The following is a 23,573-nucleotide window of genomic DNA, read 5'->3' on the forward strand; positions in this document are numbered from 1 at the left end:
GACAAAATCTCTCAGCATTTGCTTTTCTGTAAAGTTTTTTATTTCTCCTTCACTTATGAAGCTTAGTTTGGCTGGGTATGAAATTCTGGGTTGAAAATTCTTTTCTTTAAGTAGTTGAAGGGCCGGGTGCAGTGGCTCATGCCTGTAATCCCAGCACTTTGGGAGGCTGTGGTGGGTGGATCACAAGGTCAGGAGATTGAGACCATCCTGGCTAACATGGTGAAACCCCGTCTCTACTAAAAATACAAAAAAAATTAGCCGGGCATGGTAGCGGGTGCCTGTAGTCCCAGCTACTCGGAAGGCTGAGGCAGGAGAATGGTGTGAACCCAGGAGGCAGAGCTTGCTGTGAGCCGAGATCGCGCCACTGCACTCCAGCCTGGGCGAGAGCGAGACTCCGTCTCAAAAAAAAAAAAAAAAAAGAATGTTGAATATTGGCCCCCACTCTCTTCTGGCTTGTAGAGTTTCTGCTGAGAGATCCACTGTTAGTCTGATGGGCTTCCCTTTGTGGGTAACCCGACCTTTCTCTCTAGCTGCCCTTAACATTTTTTCCTTCATTTCAACTTTGGTGAATCTGACAATTATGTGTCTTGGAGTTGCTCTTCTCGAGGAGTATCTTTGTGGCATTCTCTGTATTTCCTGAATTTGAATGTTGGCCTGCCTTGCTAGATTGGGGAAGTTCTCCTGGATAATATCCTGGAGAGTGTTTTCCAACTTGGTTCCCTTCTCCCTGTCACTTTCAGGTACACCAATCAGATGTAGATTTGGTCTTTTCACATAGTCCCATATTTCTTGGAGGCTTTGTTCATTTCTTTTTATTCTTTTTTCTCTAACCTTCTCTTCTTGCTTCATTTCATTAATTTCATCTTCCGTCACTGATACCTTTTCTTCCAGTTGATCGAATCGGCTACTGAGGCTTGTGCATTCGTCACCTAGTTCTTGTGCTATGGTTTTCAGCTCCATCAGGTCCTTTAAGCACTTCTCTGTATTGGTTATTCTAGTTATCCATTCGTCTAATCTTTTTTCAAGATTTTTAACTTCTTTTTCATGGGTTCGAACTTCCTCCTTTAGCTCAGAGTAGTTTGATCGTCTGAAGCATTCTTCTCTCAACTCGTCAAAGTCATTCTCCGTCCAGCTTTGTTCTGTTGCTGGTGAGGAGCTGCGTTCCTTTGGAGGAGGAGAGGCACTCTGATTTTTAGAATTTTCAGTTTTTCTGCTCTGTTTTTTCCCCATCTTTATGGTTTTATCTACCTTTGGTCTTTGATGATGGTGACGTACAGATGGGGTTTTGGTGTGGATGTCCTTTCTGTTTGTTAGTTTTCCTTCTAACAGTCAGGACCCTCAGCTGCAGGTCTGTTGGAGTTTGCTGGAGGACCACTCCAGACCCTGTTTGCCTGGATATCAGCAGCGGAGGCTGCAGAACAGCGGATGTTGGTGAACAGCCAATGTTGCTGCCTCATCATTCCTCTGGAAGTTTTGTCTCAGAGGAGTACCCAGCCGTGTGAGGTGTCAGTCTGCCCCTACTGGGGGGTGCCTCCCAGTTAGGCTACTCGGGGGTCAAGGACCCACTTGAGGAGGCAGTCTGTCTGTTCTCAGATCTCCAGCTGCATGCTGGGAGAACCACTACTCTCTTCAAAGCTGTCAGACAGGGACATTTAAGTCTGCAGAGGTTTCTGCTGCCTTTTGTTTGGCTATGCCCTGCCCCCAGAGGTGGAGTCTACACAGGCAGGCAGGCCTCCTTGAGCTGCAGTGGGCTCCACCCAGTTCGAGCTTCCCAGCTGCTTTGTTTACCTACTCAAGCCTCGGCAATGGCAGGCACCCCTCCCCCAGCCTTGCTGCCACCTTGCAGTTTGATCTCAGACTGCTGTGCTAGTAATGAGCGAGGCTCTGTGGGCATAGGACCCTTTGAGCCAGGCGTGGGATATAATCTCCTGGTGTGCCATTTGCTAGGACCATCGGAAAAGCGCAGTATTAGGGTGGGAGTGACCCAATTTTCCAGGTGCCGTCTGTTACCCCTTTCCTTGGCTAGGAAAGGGAATTCCCTGACCCGTTGCACTTCCCGGGTGAGGCGATGCCTTGCCCTACTTCGGCTCACGCTTGGTGCGCTGCACCGACTGTCCTGAACCCACTGGCCAACAATCCCCAGTGAGATGCACCCGGTACCTCAGTTGGAAATGCAGAAATCATTCGTCTTCTGCATCGCTGACGCTGAGAGCTGTAGACTGGAGCTGTTCCTATTTGGCCATCTTGGCTCCACCAGGAATATATTTTCAAATACACATCTTTCATGAAAATATTGATCATAAAACTTGGACAAAAATATCTATACATAATATAAAAATGTTATGTTCTCACTGATAAGTGGGAGCTAAGTTATGAGGATGCAAAGGCATAAGAAGTATACAGTGGACTTTGGGGGCTCAGGGGAAACAGTGAGAAGGGGGTGAGGGTAAAAGACTACACACTGGGGCTGGGCGTGGTGGCTCACGCCTGTAATCCCAGCACTTTTGGAGGCCGAGGCAGGAGATACCTGAGGTCGGGAGTTCAAGACCAGCCTGACCAACATGGAGAAACCCTGTCTCTACTAAAAATACAAAAATTAGCGAGACATGGTGGCTCATGCCTGTAATCCCAGCTACTCGGGAGGCTGACACAGGAGAATTGCTTGAACCCGGGAGGCAGAGGTTGCAGTGAGCTGAGATCGCGCCATTGCACTCCAGTGTGAGCTACAAGAGTGAAACTCCGTCTCAAAAAAAAGACTACACATTGGGTACAGTGTACACTGCTTGAGTGATGGGTGTACCAGAATCTCAGAAATCACCATTTAAGAACTTTTCCCCGTAACCGAACACTGCCTGTTCCCCAAAAACCTATTGAAATAATAAATAAATAAATAAAACAAAAAGTTATGGTTCCAATCATCAGAACATAGTATAGTAAAATTAATGTAACAAAAATTAAAAGATGGATAACCACATGAAAATTAAAATTCTGCACATGTAAAGCAAGAGAGAAATCTATGGACAATAAGAGGATGCCTTGTAATCAATGAACTTTATAATGATGTAGTTATATTTTCATGAGTTTTTACTAAATCTGTATTTAAAGAAAAGTTTATCAGTTTAAATGTCTATATTAGAAAAAGAGAAAAATATAGAACTATAAATGTCTCAGATAGGGAAAATATAATTAATAAAATTAAGCAGAAATAAGCAAAATGACAGCAGTTGATTCTTTGGGAAATTTAGTCAAAGTCATAATCATTAGATTAGTTAGACGAAGAGTAAAATGTAAATAGTATCAGGAGAAGAGGTATGGTAACATGCAAGAAAACTGAAATATTTGAGAGAATGTTATTTTTAGTTAGATGATGTTAATTAATAGCTCAGGTCAAAATCAGAAGTAATTAAAGTATATGTGTGTTGAGGGGGGAGGGGAATTGCCAGAGTGGATGCAGCTAGGTGTACAAATTATAGCTAGAATGAAGCTTCTCAAATTAATTTTAGAAAGAAGTAAGGTATAAATAAATCAAATTTAAAAAACTATTAGAACCCATAGAGTCATAATAAATTAGCAAAGAAAAGGACGCCTAGCCCTGATGGGATTTAATTTGGAGAATTTTTTCAAAAGTTTGGAGAACAATTGCCTAGTTACTAATTAGTTCTACCTTCGAAATGTAAAAAGGTATGTTATTAAGTTTCTGATTCATTTTACAAGCATAAATGATTTTGTTTTGACAATTTGATGAAAACAATAACTTTAAAAGAATTTATGGGCTGGGGTCATTAATTGACAATACGATATTATATTACAGTAATTATTTACTGTGAGCAAGTTAATTATCCTCAAATGCATGAGCAGCATCATAAAAGAAAAGCTATTAAAACAGAAGAGGAAATTTAGGACTCATCTTCAGTTCCTCTTTCCTTCACTTCTGTATCCTATTCATGAAAAAATCTTGACTGCTTCAACAAGTACATTAAGAATCTATGGGCTTCTCAACTTCGCCACTGCTCCTTTCCTAGTAAAAGTCACCATCATCTCCTCCCAAGTTACCGCAGTCATTTCCTGTTGTCGCTTTTCACCTCACGATGTCATGTTTCACCTCAACTCCTAACAACCTGTTTTCAATATGTAGCCAGAGTGATCATTGTAATGTCCTTTCCTTGGTTAAAACCCTCTAGTGGCTTCTCATCTAACTTAGAATAAAAATCCAGACTCTTCCTGTGTCTTCCAGGCACGTAATTTGGCCACTGCCTAGCTCTCCAACTTCACCACATGCCCCTTTCCTTAGGCTTTCGTTGGTCTAGGAAACATACAAGACCAGTGTATGTTCCCCATTAAGCTAGTGTCCTCCTTACAGCTCCTCTACTTGCTGATTTCTCTGTCTGAAACATTCTTCCCTCAATTCTTTAGGCAAATGTCACTGTCCTGGGGAGGCTTTCTCTGATCCCATAATCTTAAATCGCTTCCCTTCCATGTACTCATTGTCCGTCCAACACACCTCACTCTTTAGTTTCTTCATGTACTTAACTAAAATTACCTTATTTGTTTATTGGCTTTTACCCTAGTGTGTAAGGCCTTTGTACACTGCTGTATCCATAGTACCTATGACAAGTTGAGATGCTTAGTGAATATTTGTTAAATGATTGCATGATGTGTAATAATAGGCAGGATAAGCAATATAATAGTGGGTGAAAAATAGAAAAATTGGCAGTAGAATTGAACAGTCCTTCCACTCCCTTATAGAAATTTAGCATGTAGGACATTAATAGTTGGTAACGGGAGAAAGATGGTCGCAGGAAATAGTAATATAAAGATAACAGTGGTCTTAGGAGTCTTCGGTTTTAATTGACTCAGCCATTTAACTTGGAGAAAGTTACCTAATCCAACCTTTAGTTTTCTTCATATGTGAAATCAGGATAGCAATATCTCCTAGATGTTGGATGTACATACTTGTGCATTTCTGTAGGTAAGGTCCTGCTGTCTTCTCTGCCTTGTCCCCCTCTCTTTGGCATAGACATTTTAATGATAAGTATTTTATGTCAGGCCCAAGATTTCAAAAGTGGTTCAAATTCCAGTGTCAATTTAGATGTGTAAAATACCTCACGCAGTGAAAGGCACATAGAAAGTGAACAGTAGATGTTAGTTTCTTTCACTCATAGTTGTAGTCTTTAGGCTGGCTAATTCTATATTTAACTTCAAATCTTCCTCAGTATTCTCAGAACCATATATTCTTGCTATTAAAATACATTCCTGCTTTTTCTTAAACCGTAAACTCCTAAGAGTATTTTCTCTATGACATTTATCATAATGATTTATTCATAGCTCGTGTTCTATAAATGTTTGTTTAAAATTTAGCATGCGTTTGTTAAGTGCCTATTATGTGCAGTGCGTGGAGTTAAACACAGAAAACAAAGTAAACGAAGTGGAAAGACATATTCTAGCTATATGGTAGGAAAATTTTGCTCACTTTTGAAGAGATGAAGGTATATTTAATAAGATAGATTAGAATTTATAAAAATAAAAAGACATTGGCGCCCTGAAATATATAAAATGAATATGGAAAGGAAAGGAAAAAAGAAAAAATAAGTTACCAAGACATCCAGTAGAATCTTACTATGCAAAGTAGATGAAGATTTGATAGAAATATGTATGGTCATAACAGGATTCTGCTTGATAGATAGTTGGGGAGGAGAAACAGTTCACACATGAAGAAGTAGTGATAGAAAACCTGTATGAAGAACATGTAGTGTTTCTAGCAATTAAAGAAACCTAGCTCAGACATCTCCAAAGTACATTTATTCAGTAAAAAATTTACTCAAGAAATATCATGTGGTGCAAAAAAGCATGAGCACAAAAAGCATGTAGAGCAAAAGCAGTAAAAACAAAACAGGTTCTAAACCCAGCTTTTTTACTTCCAGGCCAGCTTTTTTTTTTTTTTTTTTAGTAGTAGACTCTTTTATTTTTAGACTCTAAAGCTTCAACTTTTAGTTGAGTAGAAGGTATAGAGATTTCCCTTATATATCTGTCCCTGCATAGTCACAGCCTCCCATACCATCAAAATCCCATGCCAGAGTGATAATATTAGTTACAATTGATGAACCTATGTTGACCCATCATTATCACCCAAAGTCCATTAGGGTTCACTCTTGGTGCTGTACATTCAGTGCATTTTGACAAATGTATAATGACATATATCCACCATTATAGCATCATGCAGAGTAGTTTCACTGCCATAAAAATACACTCTGTGCCTACTCATTCCTCCCTCCCCCTAGCCCCTGGCAACCACTGATCTTTTTACTGTCTCCATAGTTGTGCCTTTTCCAGAATATCATATAGTTGGAATCATGTAGCCTTTTCAGATTGGCTTTTTTCTCTTAGCAATATACATTTAAGGTTCCTCATATCTTTTCATGGCTTGATAGCTAATTTCTTCTTAGATCTGAATAATATTCTTTTGTCTGGATATCCCACAGTTTATCCATTCACCTATCGAAGGAACTCTTGGTTATTTCCAAGTTTTAGCAAATAAAGCTGTTAAAAACATTTACCAAGCCAGCTTTTTGTTCCTTGCCCGGCATTTAACTTCTCCGAGACTCAGTTTCCTCATCTGTAAAATTGAGCTGATATTTTCTAAGGATTCTGAGGTTTGAAATTATGTAATTATCTAGATAAAAGTCATGAAATCTTATGTGAATAACTGTGAATAACTCAAGTATGCCTGTATTGCTGGTGAAATTAAAGGTTGATAAAGCCTTTCTGGTAGAAAGCAGTTTGGTCCTATATAACAAAAAGTATAATCTACCTGTGCTTGCTCTTTGATCAGATCATTCTATTTTGGGTGTTAGACTTCACATATCTCCAAATGGAGGTGAGAAAAGATTTTTTTAAAGAAAAGTTTTTATAGCAGGGTAATTTATAAAAGCCAAATAGACACAACTGTGGGAACAATTCTAATGCCCAGTAACGGAGAAATACAAAGTAAATTACATGAGGGCAGGGACCATGACTATTCTGACCAATGTGTACCTAGCACCTTACTCACTGTGGTGTTCTAAATATTTGTTGTATTAAAAAGACTGAATAAGCGAATTTAAGGATAAGAGAAGAGTTTTTACTGAATACACAAAGATCATAGGGGATGGCATCCTATTCTTCTCTTTGTTGCTTTGCATCTCTCATTGCCACACTCAGCTGTGCCAGTTGTTACCTGCTGGACTCCATACTCTCCCCCTTTACTGATGCCAGTGCAGCGCTTAAACATAGGCACTACACTGATATAGCAGCCATGACAGGTAAACTTCTCACTTGGGAAAGAAAATTAACATCATTGTAAAGGAGCTAATGCAAGAGTGACCGTACGTCCCAATTTTGCAGAGACAGTCATGGCTCATGCCTGATGTCTCAGTGCAAATCTCGCTAGCATCTCATTTCATTCTCAAAGGTATCCCAGTTTGGACAGTAGGTCACCATTTAGCTGAGGATCTGACTTTCTGTTTACTTAAGTGCTGTAAGTGCTATAGTTGGGAAACATTTTCTTGTTGTGTCAATTCAGTTTACTTAAACATTTACTTAACACTCAGTAGATATAAGGAAATCTTAAATCTGCTGTGAAATACAAAGAAAAATAAGACAAGGCCACTGCCACTGAAGAATTTCACATTAAGTAATGTTTTTTCAGCTCTCCAGCTTACCTTGGTAACTCAGAGCCTAATCAGAGCTAGAAGTGCTCCTAGACCCAAGCTTCTGCCCTGACCCCATTCACTTAGAGAACATCTATCTGGCTCGCATCTGACTACAAGTCCCTCTCTCCTGTGGGACTCAATGAAATGTTAGCATACAAGAACCTGTGCCCCTACCACACCCCACTCAGGGTATCTGGAATAATGGAATTCCTTGCCCAGACATGTTTGAGCCTGCTTTCAGGGCCTATCTGGACCTCTTCCTTGAACACACGCACACAAGGCCCTTTACAGTGCCGGATAAGCTAGGGCTGGGAGAGGGGGCAGATGGCAGGCTAGTGGCAAGAGCTACACAGTAAGCTCCCTGCAATCTTACATGTTCTGAAATTCAAGAATTCTAATTTTGTACCTGGACTTCCAGGTAATTTCGAATGTGTATTCTTCAAAGTAGGAGAATAGAACAGATTTTAAGTAGTAGTGTATTAGCTTGACTTACTGCTTTTAGGTGTTTAGAGACATGGTATCTGGGCCTCCATTTTCATTCTTTCCATGGACCCCACAAATATTAGAGGCAGGCTGTTTAGAGTAAAACTTAAAATCCTTAGCATGACCTGTGAGGTCCTACATCATCTGCTCCTGCCCTCCACCCTGCTCCACTTGGCTGTACCTGCTTCTTCACTGTTCCAAAACACCCCAGGCACACTCCCATCTCCCTTGTACTCGCAGCTCCCTCTTGGAATGGTTTTTCCCTAGGTTGCCACATGGTCTCTTTCCTCATGTCCTTCAGGTCTGTGCCCCTCTTGACCCCCAAAGTCATTATCCTATCAGTGAGGCCTTGCCTGGATAGTCTTTCTAAGATTTTACCAGTCCCTCAAACACTGTCTCCTTTACTGCCTTATTTACTTCCCTTAAGACACATCAGTATCAGAAAGCCAGAAGTCGTAAAAAACTGAATTAGCTTTTTCCCCTAAATGTCTTTCTTTTAAAACTCCTAAATATTAAGACCATTTATCCTTAAAAATTATTTTGGTTCTTATATCTTAAAATTATCCATATACCCACTTTGAAGAGTTAAATAGTTCTAAGGCTAGTTACTTAAATCAGCAGCCAGTCCCTCGACCCTGCCATCAGTTTCAGGGGTAACTATTTCCAATTCTATTGGACGATTCTTTTAGTATTTCCCATTGTGTCTCAATAACATGCTTATGTTGCTACGTTCTAACTTCAATTTTGGGCCTTAATTATTTTCCACCTTTCAGGATGAGACGTAAGCCCTCTCTTTCCAGTGTCACACCCTATGCATGTGCACACACATGCAGCTCTCCCCTTCTCAGTATGATGAAATTGTACTTTTTGGTTTCATCAAGATTTGGTATTTTAAACTGTAAGCACTAGTCATAGCTGAGCCCCATAGTATACTGTGATTACTTTTCCTTCCTTTGCGATGTTTTATTTTTCCTGGAGTTAAAAATTGTCATGATTTTGATTTGTTTACTTTTCTAAGTATATTAGTTCATTCTCATGCTGCTGATGAAACATACCTGAGACTAGGTAATTTATGAAGGAAAGAGGTTTAATTGACTTACAGTTCCATATGGCTGGGGATGGCCTCACAATCATGGTGGAAGGCGAATGAGGAGAAGAGTCATGTCTTACATGGTAGCAGTCAAGAGAGCATATGCAGGGGGAACTGCCCTTTATAAAACCATCGTGAGACTTAATCACTATCATGAGAACAGCACGGGAAACACCCGCCTCCATGATTCAGTTACCTCCCATGACATGTGGGAATTATGGGAACTGCAATTCAAGATGAGATTTGGGTGGAGACATATCCAAACCATATCACTAGGTTATTATCATCAATTTTACCCAAGACTGTATCAGTTATGTATATCTTTTTTCAGTATATTCAATCATCTATGTTCTGCAGTTTTTCTTGAAAAAAATCTCTCATAGAGCCTTTTTAAATCTGAATGATTCTCCGGTCTGCTAGAGTTTAACTGAAACCATAGATGTATCTCTAAGATTTGTTTACCCTCAAAACAGCATTAGGGCAGTTGTTACAGATTATTAATACTATTGTTGTTGTTTTTAAAATAATACTATTTGACCAAATCATGAAAACAACTGTTCACTGTAGATTTTTCAGTGATTCTCTTTTATGTGTTATAATCAAGATACCTTTTATTAAAAAAATACAGAATGCATTCTTTGTTTTACATGGAGCATATTAGGGATTACTGAAACAATCTGAATACATTGATGTATATATATAGTATTTTTTTATTTTATTATTTCTTTATAGGCTCTCAAAATTAGAGAGATGTGTAATTGTCCACCACTGTCTAATCCAGACCCTCGATTACTATTCAAACTCAGCATGAAGCATTTTCTTGAAGAATCAGAGAAAGAAGACCTAAACATCACGAAGAAAGAGAAAATGGATACTCTTCCTATTCAAAAACAGGAGCAAATACCATTAACATACATAGTTGAGAAAAGAACTGGCAGTTGAATTAAAATTTATGAGACACAAGATATATGAAGAATGTTGCAGTCCTTATCATTTTATGTTACTTTTTAAAAAATGATGTTTGAAGTGAAAAAAAAAAGGATATTCAGGGTCAAATCATGTACATTACAGATATTATCTAAATTCTTCTAGAATTTATTTTTCATGAAATATTGATGTATTTTAATCTATGTTAAAATATCTTCAATGAGGAAAATGTCACAGAATAAATTTATATTACACATTTTACTCTGTCTTCTACTTGCCTTTGATTTAGAAGGCAGACCCATAGTGGATGAGAAATGAGCCCATACAGTAGTTTTTATTGTAGAGAATGTTTCAACTGAGCCTAAACTGGCTTTCTAAATCTGGGTCGTTATGATGAAGTGGGAAACAGTCTGAAGGTATCTGTTTGCAGGAAATAGTTTGCATTGCGGTGGGATTATGTGGAAAAGGGGGCCTCAGGATAGAGAATTTCCTTGTCTTCACCTGTGGATGACTGGAGAAAATGCTACTGGCAGAAGCCATTTTCATAGGGAGGCAAAAGAAGTACAGTTTGTGGTTCAGATGACAAAGCAAGAAACAGAATTGGGGGAGAGGGCATTTCCACAGAGACACAGGGTGTTCCTGGTGCACTGAAGTCTTAGCAGAAGGTTATGTCATTTGGTTGCTCCATGAGATTACCATTTGGGAATCTCGGGTTCCCAGAGAAGAAAAAGAGGCAAAGGCAAGGCACTGTCCCTCAAAAGAGGCTGAGGCAAGGCACTGTCCCCAAGTTGACCTTCCTGAGCAGCAGATATCAACAAGACGAGTGGAGGAAAACGACAAGAGAAGCAGCACAAGACACACCCCCAGTGGTGCCCAGAAATTGCTGCATTATATAAATGTGGAAATACGAGTTATTTAATATTTGTATTCCCAAACTAGTGAAGTCTAGTGATGCTTAGGTTATATTTCTAAGAAGGGCATTTTTCTTGAAATACATTATATTAAATAAATATTTTCTTAGAGAATTAAAGAGGAAAGGGACTACTTTGTATTGTGAATCTACTATGAACTGGGCCCTGTATTTATCTTTATTCCATAACCCTACTAGGTTTTATTATTCTCACTTTACAATGACAAATAGGCTTCGAGAAGTTACATAATATATCCAATGTCTCTCACCTAGATAGAACAAAGCTGAGTCTATCTGACTACAAATCTGTCCATTTTTTTACAACTCTCAGATATCTAAGACTAAGCTATCAAGACAAGGAACAAAGTATTCTCAGTTGTTCATTAGCTTCCCCCCATATGGTTTCAATATAAGTAAAAATCTCATCATTATGAAATCAGGGACCGCTTGTGTTTTCTGTAGGTTGATTTTATAGGTTCTTCTCTTAGACCCTTCTATCAAAATTGACATGAAAAGCGTAGATGAGGCAGTGTAGGAGAGTAGAACCTCTCCCCCTGCCTGTGAAAGCCTGTGAAATCTCATTTGGGATGTGTCCTGACATTATTAAATCTTCTTAGACAGAATATCTAGTTGTTAAGAAGACAAGTTCAGAGGCTGTTTATGTTTCTCAGGGATTATTATACATTACTTGTAAGGAATTTCCTGATCTGCACACAAGACAACATTGGTCATGAAGAGGTTCACATTAACTATTCTCCATATAATCATTTTTTACACTCCTTGTGATTGGAGTATTGTAAAAGGCACTCCATAACATATAAAGACACTTGGAGAATGTCACCTAAAGGTAAACAGTAAAACACAGCATTAGATTTTCCTTCAGATTTCCTGGGAAAATAATGTAGCAAAGGCCTACTTTTTCTTCCATTCCCATTGTCACTTCTAATTGTGTTGTTCATACTTGCTAGAAACATATATAAGTTGACACCATGTCAGAAAGAGCAGAGATAATATCTTTATAGTATATGAAAAAGATTTTTTTTAACCAGTGGAATTAAATGTAAAAGAAATGTTACAGTTCAGCTCAATGCTTTAGAAGAAATTAAATAGCAGTTGAAATACAAGATGTATATATATACTTTAAATTTTATATGGAAATAAGCTGTATGTTCTACACTTAGTTGCAGAACTACTTTGTTCCTGTCAATACTTTTCATGTGCCTATAGGATTTAGATGATAGGCTGGTTAACTTAGTTGTTAGGAGCATGATGCTAATAAATCCAAGGCACAAACTCAACCCGATCTTTTCTGTAATTCAGATAGGGTGAGACTATCCTCTAAAACTAAAGGACAGTGTGTATATTTACTGCTATATACTTATAATGCTTTGCACATTATAGGCATTCAATTAACATTGACACTGTACAATAATTATCTGTTCAAAGGATTGAAAAAAAGGAGAAACAATCATACTCTGTAAAATCTGCTTCTGTAGTTGTGGAACTCTGGACAAGTCATGCAAACTCTCTAACCTTCATTTCTTAATTGTAAAATGGGGACAAAAAAAATCCTCCTAGGTTGACCAATGACCAAGTGAAATGATATACTTAAAGCATTTAACACAAAGTCTAGAGCTGCAAATGTAAGAAAAATTGTTACCATATACTGAACGCATACTTTGTACTATTAGTCCATTTTCACACTGCTATAAAGACATACCCGAGACTGGGTAATTTATAAAGAAAAGGGATTTAATTGACTCACAGTTCCACATGGCTGGGGAGGCTTCAGGAATCTCACAATCATGGCGGAAGGGTAAGAGGCACATCTCACGTGGTGGCAGGCAAGAGAGAGTGAGTAAGAGCAGGGAAAACTGCCCCATAAAACCATCAGATATGGTGAGAAGTCACTCACTATCAGGAGAACAGCATGGAGGAAACTGCCCCCATGATTCAATCACTTACCTTTCTTGACACATGGGGATTAAAATTTGGAATGAGATTTGGGTGGGAACACACAGAGTCAAACCATATCATCTATGTGTGGTGCTAAGCATTTTTCAAGCACCGTTGAACCCCACAGTGACCCTATTTATGGTAGGCATTCTATTCTACTATGCCCTATTATAGATCACGGAACTGAAGTTTAGAGGGGTAATGGAAGTTACTCAGGGTTACATGGTGTATTCCTTAAGGTTTTTTTACTTGTAAGAACAGAGGAACCAACACAAACCCAACCAAGAAAATTCGTTGCCTCAAACTGACAGAAAAGCCCAGAAGTATGCTGCTTCAGGCACAGTTTAATCCAGGGGATCATGATATTATCAGAGCAAGGGCTCTTTTTTCTTTGCAATCTTTCTCACCTGTTCCCTGGTGATATCCAGATGGCTGCCAGTAGCTCCCAGGGTTGCATGCTTTCACATCCAGCTGGATGTGTGACTGACTCACACCGAAACTATTGAAACAAAGCCTTTAACACTCTAACTGCACCCTTGAAGCAATCGCCATGGCAGGGGATGGCATTATCTTGATTGGCTTGGACCTATCAGGATCCAACATTCAAGCTGAGGATGGGTATGAGTCAACACCACCCAAACAGAATGGCTACTGCGTGTTAGAAGAGATGCAACCACGGGGCTTACGAAGTAAGTGGCAGAACTAGAATTAAAACCTAATGTTTATCCTTTCAGCAGGCAAAGAAACAAGATGATTCCTTGACAATTTTATCTGAAATGACATTTAATCTGATAAAAAAGTAGCTTAAATTTTATATTGATATGATAGCAAATTTTCATTAGCATATTTGCTTTACCATTTACAAGGTTTTTTTGTTTTGTTTTGTCTTGTTTTGTACTGAATTATATCCTCAAAACCAGCCTATGAGATTGGAAGGACAAATGGCATCACTTACTCGTAGGGGAGAAAACTAACGCTTGGAGAATTAGGCAAGTGGTCCAAGTATGCATTCAAGTAAATGGCTGAACTGGGATTGGAACTAAAGAATTCAGTGATTTGTAATCCAGTGTTCTTTCAGCAATACTGCAGTCTTTGGAAAGGGAGCTGTTACCTCCACTTACCTGGAGACTGAAGCTCAAAAATATTAGTCAATGTGTGTCCAGCAGTACTCACCTCTCAGTGGCAGAACTGGTTCAAACCCTCCCATCTTCTGACTCTAAAGTCCGTCCTCTTCCTCCATGTACTGCCACTTACATGAACAAATCTCATATAGGAAGTGAGGATGAAAAATGTCCATTTCCCTTCACCCTTCACTTGTGAACAGCAGGGCCAACACCTTTTCCCTTATTTAAAAGCACCCATTTTAATAGTCTATGACAGATGGTAAAAATATCCATTTTAAGCGTATGTATACATGTGAGGGATGAAATTTCTGTTAATTACCTCATAACATGTTTTTGTGAGAGCCTAGAGAATTCTTTAATCTGTAGTGAGATGAGATAAATCTCCCACTTCATTACTGGGAAGAAAACTCTGTCAGTGTCCTACCCATCTACACTTTGCCCCCTAACTTCCATCAGAAAAGTTAGGCCAGTGGCTCACTCCCAGCCTCTGAATCACCCAGGCCTCCTTTTACAGTACCTGGCTCTGCGTGCAAGGGGTTTTACACCACTAAATTCTGTCTTGAAGAGTTGGTGTGTCTAGACTCATGCCCAGGTGTTCTCACCACACTGGCTGTTTAGGAGACTGCAGAGCATGGGGCATAAGTCACAGTGCAGCTCTGTTTCCAGGTCTTAGGATGTCTCTGATATCATCAAAGACCAAGCAGGGCCTTTGATCATCATGTGATCTCTGGTGTTACCAAAGTTCCAGCCAAAAGAAAAAAAAAATTGTTGTTTTAATTAGTTTGAGTACCTAATTATGTGAGAGAAAATATAAAATTTTTAGTTAAGCTCTTTGAAATATTAAGCATAGCTGACAGGTTCCTAATACCATCTTCATAGACCACAAGAGGCCCGGGACCTTGTCCTGGGCAGCATTGGTCTAAAATCAGATTTGTTTTCCTCTTCCTTCAGAATATTAAAGTTAACGTGTTAATTTTGACCAATATATTAAAGTATAATCATATTTTCATAGGTTAGAAATGGTGGATGTTCTACTTAAGGATTTTGTTATTCTATACTTAAGGGTTGTATGTTTTTAAGTAACTATTGCTTTTGCACAGAAATATTGAGTTTAGTTTTTTCCAAATTATTCCTTTCTGATGTTATGGTAGCCTTGAAAGTATTAAGGGCAGCATCACTAGTCTCATTTATTTATTTGGGAAAATAGGATAGTAATATTTGCCCTGCCCAATTCCCAGAATTATTATGGGTTTAAATATAGTAACGTGTATATGCTCTACTGAACATCCCAAGTGCTGCATTGTGCTGATTCTTGTTAATATATTCTAACATGTCTTCATCTGGGCTGTGAGATTATTAGTTAAGAGAGGTCACTTCCAAAAGTTTGGCTCTGATCTGTTACAACTCAGAAGTGATGATGATGTCTTCCTACCTGAGTGTGAGAAGAAAGGGAACTTTTATTTGTGGCACGTTTTGTTTTAGTCTGATTCGTGTTTGTGTGTGTGTGTGTGTGTGTGTGTGTGTTTAATTAACCTAATTCAGCCAGGCACAGTGGCTCATTCTTGTAATCCCAACACTTTGGGAGGCTGAGGCAGGCGGATCACTTGAGGTCAGGAGTTTCAGACCAGCCTGGCCAACATGGTGAAACCTTGTCTCTACTAAAAATACAAAAATTAGCCAGATGTGGTTGTGGTGGCGGGTGCCTGTAATTCCAATTACTCGGGAGGCTGAGACAGGAGTATTGCTTGAGCCCAGGAGGCAGAGGTTACAGTGAGCCAAGATCGTGCCACTGCACTCCAGCCTGAGTGACAGAGCAAGACTCAGTCTCAGTACTACTACTACTAATAATAATTAATCAAATTCTATTAATCCATTACGGCTCTTGTCTGGAGAATGTTCCTGATTTCCATCAATTTCTACATTCTAATGTTTAAATCTGGAGAAATAAGGCCAGTCTTTTCCTGGAATCACCAATCCATTCGCCAGATGATGGGCTGGGAAAATGGGCATTAGTATTTGTTGAGCCCTATTAAGGCAAGATTCTACAACCTTCCTCTCCTTTTAATCTTCACAGCAACCCTGTGAAGCATGTTTTATTCTCCTAATTTACAGATAAGAAAATGAGCGTTCACAGGACTGTGTAACTTTACTGAGGTCACACAGTAGTCCAGGAGTTTAGCTAGGTCTGTGAAACTCAAAGGCTTTCACTGTCTTTAATATGCTTCCCTTCACACACAAGAAGTGAGAACAATTGGCAAGGCAACGAGGGAAACAATTATTTGGGATCTTTGCTTTGTTTGAATGCCTAGAGCATTCCTCCTGCTCCACAGTCCCTGAAACTTTCCATGATCTCATCTCTCAACACCAGCTCCCTTTGCAATGAGCCAATCAGCTAACTAAAAGGTATTCATGAAAAAGGCCCAGCAGCCTCAGGAACATACAGTTGACCCTTGGCAACACAGGGGTTAGGGTACTTTTTGGACCCTAATAGGTACCCAAAGTCACATGGGCCACCAGCTTTGACCTGAGCTTATCACAATGAACCAACTCCTTCTCTCAGGGGAACTATTAGGTTGGTGCAAAAGTAATTGCTTTTTTTTTTCATTACTTTTAAATGGCAAATTTTAAAAGGCAATTACTTTTGCACAAACCTATAGTTTAGGAAACCACTGAGGATTCAAGGTCAGAAGATCTGAGTTCACATCCTGCCTTCCTTACCAGCTGTGAGATCCAGCAAGTCACTAAGCCTCTCGAAAGCTCAGTTTATCCTCACCTGTATGTTGTGGCCATGCAAAGAGCTCTATTACTGCAACTATCCCATTGTGCTGCAAGCTGGCTATTGGCCTGAAAGCTCCTTGAGGGCAGGAGCTCTGGCATCCTCATCTTTTTCATCTACACTCCACAGGAATGCTTGATGCTTTATTGGTGATTCCTAGGCTCTGGATTGGGAATGACCCTAATAGCCACCATGAAGTAGAAGTTTGACTCGGAAATCAAAGTCCAGGCATAAAGTGATATTTACGTGCATGTGACAGCTTGTCCGGGAAGAGAAGTTTATTGAACAGCCAGAACAGATTGCAGAGTTAACGCTCAACAGCTTCATCCAGAACACAGAAATCTGTTGGAGTTGAAATGTGAAGGAAACACAGGCTAGGAAGACACACCAGTCTTGGGAAGTGTGCTTGGCGGTGCTCAGACTTTCTCTGCAGAGCGTTCTTGGGTCAGACTGTTCTGGAGATGGGGTCATTAGGGCTTGGTAAGATCAAGTCCCTAACAATAAGAGCAGTAACAAGAGCAATAATAATGGCTAGCATTCATTATTGAGACCTCTTGTAAACCAAGCTCTGAAAGCACTTGACATGCAGTAGCTTGCTTGACTCCCGCAACAATTCTATGCGGCAGATAAAATTGTCCCATGTTATTTATGAATGAGGAAATTGAGCCCAGAGAGTCTGAGTGACTTGACTCAGACCTCCCAGGTAAGACTTACCTTGGCCTTGCAAGCTCTTGGGTCTCAGATGAAATGCTATTTGGAAGCATTAAGCATTGGGAGGTTGGCTCTGGCTGGTTGGATGGTTTGTAAAGCATGACAATACAGTGTGGTGCGGGGAAATGTCATTTAAATTACTTTGTTTTCCTGGGACCACTTCCTCTCTTAACAAATCTTAACACCTGCCCATAGAGCACCCTGAGAAGGCAGTGGGTTTGTGCCTTTAGGGGCCTGGCACATGATGAGTGGCCACTGCTGGCTGCTCCTCTTTCCCTCTCGCTTTGTGGTGTATGCTCCACCTACTTCCACACGTGATTTATAAAGGAAAATTTTGGAGCCAAAGCCTGAGAGCAGATTCACTTCTTTCCAGGACTCCATTTATTTAAGAGATTCTTTTGTAAGGCAGAGAACTTCAAGAGACAAGTGTAAGAAGGGGTTTTCATCGGTCTTTTGTTTTCTACTCAAGATAGCTTTAAGTAGTAACAAGCCATTACCCACCTTGGATTTTCTGTCCTCTACTGGTGAGGTCTCTTTCTCTGAACTATTTCAAATGTCCCAGCAGAGCTGGGGAGGCCCCCTCCCCACATCCCCACTGACCTAAGAAGAACAGATAGAGCACCCATGGTCAAGCTCAGGGGCCACAATTGGTCACTGACTCACTTGAAGGGAACCGCTTCTCCCTCTTTTACCCACAATGTTGAAAAGAGGTTGATTCAGGCTGTTTCTAAGCAAGACTTATGAAAAGTGCCAATGACAAAAATAAAACAAAATAAAAACTATAAAGTTATATCAGGACCAAATATACCAAGGACAAGGGGAGGCCACATCTCAGATAAGATGAAATAGTGAAGACAGATGAGGAAGAACTATTTTACTCCTATTCAGGACTGAGGCTAACAGTCACACCTCCATAGGGTACATTCCCTAGAGTAACATGTGAGTAGCACTCCATGGGATTAGGCAATAAGATAGCTCTACCTAGGGTGTCTTTTTCTTCCAAGGAGCGTGACTATCAAGGTAGGGCATAATTGAAGGTGAACAGAAGTCCTAAGTGGGAAAAGAGATGATCAGAGGGACCCTGGTTACTTTTTATGAAAGTTTATCATAATAGTAGGCAACAGTAATAGTTAACATTTATGAAGCAGAAGGTGTTGGGAACTCTACTAAACACTTTGCATATATTATCCAATTTTGCACTCACTATAATGCTGTTGTTGCCCAGCTGTATTAGTCTGTTCTTGAATTGCTAAAATAAATACCTGAGACTAATTTCTAAAGAAAACAGATTTAATTGGCTCATGGTTCTGCAGGCTGTACAGGAAGCATGGTGGCATCAGCTTCTGGGAAGGCCTCAGGGAACTTAAAATCATGGCAGAAGTGCAAAGCAGAGCAAAGTACCTCAGATGGCAGGAGCAGGAGGGGTGGGGAGGTACTACACACTTTTAAAACAACCAGATCTTGTGATAACTCACTCACTCACTATCACGAGAACAGCACAGAGGGAATAGTGCTAAACCACTCATCAGAACCTGCCCCATGATCCGATCACCTCTCACTGGGCCCCACCTCCAAAAAGGGGTTTGGGGATTACATACAATTCGACATGAGATTTGGATGGGGACACAGATCCAAACCATATCACCAGCCAACAGCCACTTTTCCTCTTCTTTTTCTGCAAACCTTCATTTTGTTTAGGTGGCAGTATTCCCTGCCCGAGATATCATGAATGTCTAAGTCAATTATGTAATGCTATTCACCTAAGCCAAGGCCGGGTCTAGGAACAGGTGTGTAACTAGATCTGATGAAAAAGAAAGAGAACAAAGTCAAGTACTTTCCAAGGATAGTGAATATTTTCCTCCCTGAGAAGAGAGAGGCCACAGAAAAGTCTGTTTTGCTTGTTTGTTTTTACCTGTGTCTTTTATCCCTGCCTTCCAAGTGTTGTGTCAAGATATCATGGCCCAGGAAATCCTGGGGATACCAACATAGGACCCCAGAACTCCAGTGGCACTGGGTTGCTAGGACAATGCTGGCACTATCTGCCTCAAAACTTTTTGTGAAGTGAGATATTAAATGTCTTTATTATTTATGCCACCATTAATTGGGTATTCTCTTACTTGCACCTAAAAGTATTCCTACTGATAAAATAGTATTGGTTCCATTTTATAATTGAGAAAATGAGGACTTAAAAAAATTAAATCCCTTCCCCTCTGTCACACAGCTCATAAGTGGGAAGGCCTAATAAGCTTTTGCTGCTACGATTCTGCCTGGATCCAAGTCTACAGTCCAGGGGAATTACATTCCAGGGGCAGTAGGTTCGCTCAATCAAATAAGAAGAGCTCTTGACACTGGGCAGCCGAGTAGGGAGCTCTCAGTCATAGGAGATGCTCAAGCAAAGATAAGACAGCTATTCATGAAGGTCACTGGAAGGAGAGCCAGGCTTTAAGTAGACAGGAGTCAGGAAGACGGACTGCGTGCGAGATGCAAATATATCATGAACGTGTTCTGGAATAGAACCGCATGGGCCCAAACAATAGGCAAAAAAGAAACTGCAGTCTTTGCTAACCAGGTTTCCAGTTTGGTGATGAGACAGTGCTTCATACATCTGTGCTCCAGGAATGGGTTTGACAGTGCTGCTCCTGGACCGTTGAGGGTGATGGCATGGTGAAGGATAAGGATCAGGCCTGGATCTGCATGAAAAGTCCCAGCTCTGGCTAGGTGCGGTGGCTCATGCCTATAATTTCAGCACTTTGGGAGGCCAAGGCGGGCGGATCACTTGAGGTTAGGAGTTCAAGACCATCCTGGGAAACATGGCAAAACCCCATCTCTACTAAAACTGCAAAAATTAGCTGGGTGCGGTGCTGCACACCTGTAATCCCACCTGCTTGGGAGGCTGAGGCACAAGAATCGCTTGAACCTGTGAGGCAGAGGTTGCAGTGAGCCGAGACTGCACCACTGCACTCCAACCTGGGTGACAGAATGAGACTCCATCTCAAAAATAAATAAATAAATAAAATTAAAAATAAAAATAAAAAAATAAATAAAGAGAAAGTCCCAGCTTTGCTGTTTCGTAGCTGCCAACCTCAAATTCCGTCTTTGTCAAATGGGAAGAATGGCCTCAGTGTACTTCCTGGGGCTGCTGTGAAGAGTAAATGAGATGATTGTACACTTCTACAAACGTTTATTGAAGGCCTACTATATGCCTAGCCTTCTATCAAGTCCTGATGTCTGTGGAAGCTGAAAGAATTTCACAAATTTAAAATATTAAGTATTATTATTTATTTTTAAAAATTCTCTAAGTCCTCCCTTCCTCCTACCTCACCAAGGAACTCCATCCATCTGTTTTGAAATAAATTGAGCTCTTACCCAGGAAAATAGAAGAAATGGCTCCGGCAGAGAGAGTTTCCAGCAAGACAAATCCCCAATGGCGTCTCCCTGCCACCGCTCAATAATGGTGTTTGCTATAAATCAGAGAGCTTCTTTATCAAGTGCCTTGTAAGCGCTTGGGACTGATTTAGCCCTAGAGTGAGATTAATCACAAATTGCTGCTTTAGAAAGAGTGATGGGTGTGAATTAGAAGGTTCAGTGGAGATCATTCTGATTCACCCCGATTGCTATAGATAGCTGGAGTTTACAGAACTAAGGCCCTAAGTTTTTTAACATTACTCAGTTTGAGAAAAATTACTACATCTAAGAAAAGAGTTCTTTTCCCCTAATAATGTCGTAGTGGGATAGGGAAGGAACTAATGTTTTTTTTTTTTTTTAAAGCACCTACTGTTGGTGCCAGACTCTATGCTTACATCATGTTTTTTAATCCCTATAACAACTGCATGAGATAGGTCTGGTTATCCTCATTTTTCAGATAACAAAAGTGAGACCTACATCAGTGAAAGACTTATACAATGTTATGCAATGCCCAAATGGCTGAGATGAGAATAAAATGCAGGTCTGTGTGATTCCAAAGCCTTACCATGGAGCCTCTTGGATCACTGATGGCAGATTCCTGGCAGCAGAGCTCAACATAGATACCAAAAATAAATGAAAGTAGCTTGCTGTGACTGCTGGCCAGTAATGATGCCTGAGACAGTCCCTTAGGACCCAGCTTTAATGACCCTGTCCTGTGATAACCTTCTCTAACATCTCACTTTTCTTTTCATAAGACGGAGGATGAATGAATGAAAGAAGGTCTGCCAGGAAGAATGTTTCTGCTTCCTCTCTGCTCATATACAGTGTAGCGGCCATGGAGGGGTACCACTCAGATCACTCTTCAAGTGAGTCCTCTGTGGCATGCATGACTGACAAATGCTCCAGCTGTCACACCTTCAGGCCCATGGTAACTGAATATAGCAGGGGCACTAGAGCTGGGCCGTTCCTCCTGCACATGAGATGGTGTCATGGATGACTATTGCATGAGGACTCCCTGTTGACCTGGCCAAAACTTTCTTAGAACTGCACTGTAGTCACAGCTCTTCCTACTTCCTCCTCCTTCTTTCCCACTCTCCTTTCTCGCACTGCAGACCCACATCATGGTCTGAAGGCTCTCTCTGCCTCCTCCTGATCCTCTCCTTTGTCATGCACCAGAGCTTCTCCAATACATCTCATGCACAGCTAATCCCATCTTGGTGTCTACTTCCTGAGGAATGCTAATGCAAAGACACAGTGACTCTGTTTTTCAACCCACACGTCTCTCACCTGGGAAAGAGATCAATTCTATGATATCATCATGCAATGGAATACTATAGGGCAGTCAAAATGAACGAATTAGAGATATAGGCATCAACATGCATACATCTCAAAAACATAATGTTGAGCAAAAACAAAAATGTTGCAGAGTGATACATACAGTATGTAACATTTATACAAAGTTTTAAAACTTGTGAAACAATGTCATATATAATTTGTAGATGAGTACATATGTGACAAAAGCATAAAAACACACTAAGGGCTGGGTGCGGTGGCTCACGCCTGTAATCCCAGCACTTTGGGAGGCCAAGGTGGGTGGATCACGAGGTCAAGAGATTGAGACCATCCTGGCCAACATGGTGAAACCCCGTCTCTACTAAAAATACAAAAATCAGCTGAATGTGGTGGCACATGCCTGCAGTACCAGCTACTTGGGAGGCTAAGGCAGAAGAATCACTTGAACCCGGGAGGCAGAGGTTGCAGTGAGCTGAGATCGCGCCATTGCACTCCAGCCTGAGCACAGAGAGAGACTCCATCTCAAAACAAACAAACCAAAAACACGCTAATGATAGATAAACCCAAATTCAGGAGAGAGGTTACCACTGGGGAGAAAAAGAAAAATGCAAACAGGTTTTGTATTTTACGCTGCGTGGTTGGTACACAGTTGTTCATTATACCTATGCTTTTTATATGCCTGAGGTATTTCATAATAAAAAATTAAAACATATTAAATCATGCCCAACAAATTGTTTCTAGTGAAAAATAATAAAATAATTTGAAATTGGCTATGTTTTGGGAAATTTCGGATATATGTTGTCACATGCCAGCAGTTGAGTCTTAGTCTATTGTGGCTTTTACTGCACCGAGTAGCGATTATTTATTTTTATGTTTGTTTCTATTCTCTTTCTCTCCCCAACCCTCACTGGACCACAAGCTCTAAGAAAGAAGACTCTCATCTCCTCATTTCTTAATCCCCAGTGGCTATGACAGTAGCCAGGGAGCAATATGTGTTTATTATGTTTTTAATAATCAGGAGAAGAGAAAACGGGGACTGGGGAGAGAGATGGCAGGTAGTGCAGACGGCAAAGCCTAAGTAATTATTTTTTCAATATAATCAAAAAAGCAGACGTTCTGCTTTTGTTTGAGTGCTGCTACATATGGGCAGTAGGTCTGCAGTGGGGCAGCTGGGGTCCAGGCCACAGGGCCTGATGTGTTTGAGTTCCTG

General features: G+C 40.4%; 1 protein-coding gene across 15 annotated transcripts in view; it reads left to right on the plus strand.

Moving 5' to 3' along the window:
- OMA1 (OMA1 zinc metallopeptidase) overlaps nucleotides 1–23,132 on the plus strand; it is an 86,077-nt gene extending 62,945 nt beyond the window's left edge. For 11 of the 15 annotated variants that reach the window (XM_055349865.2, XM_004025877.4, XM_055349901.2 and 8 more), the window contains one exon: nucleotides 9,994–10,449. In XM_055349865.2, the coding sequence (XP_055205840.2) occupies nucleotides 9,994–10,203 (210 nt within the window). In that variant the 3' untranslated portion in view covers nucleotides 10,204–10,449. Of the gene's footprint in view, nucleotides 1–9,993; nucleotides 10,450–21,825 lie in introns of those variants that run through there. The other 4 variants (XM_063698296.1, XM_055349893.2, XM_055349887.2 and 1 more) reach the window with 3 other exon arrangements.
- The last annotated feature ends 441 nt before the right edge of the window (nucleotides 23,133–23,573 follow it).

This window comes from Gorilla gorilla, chromosome 1 (genome assembly GCF_029281585.2).
Source record: "Gorilla gorilla gorilla isolate KB3781 chromosome 1, NHGRI_mGorGor1-v2.1_pri, whole genome shotgun sequence".
NCBI lineage: Eukaryota > Metazoa > Chordata > Mammalia > Primates > Hominidae > Gorilla > Gorilla gorilla.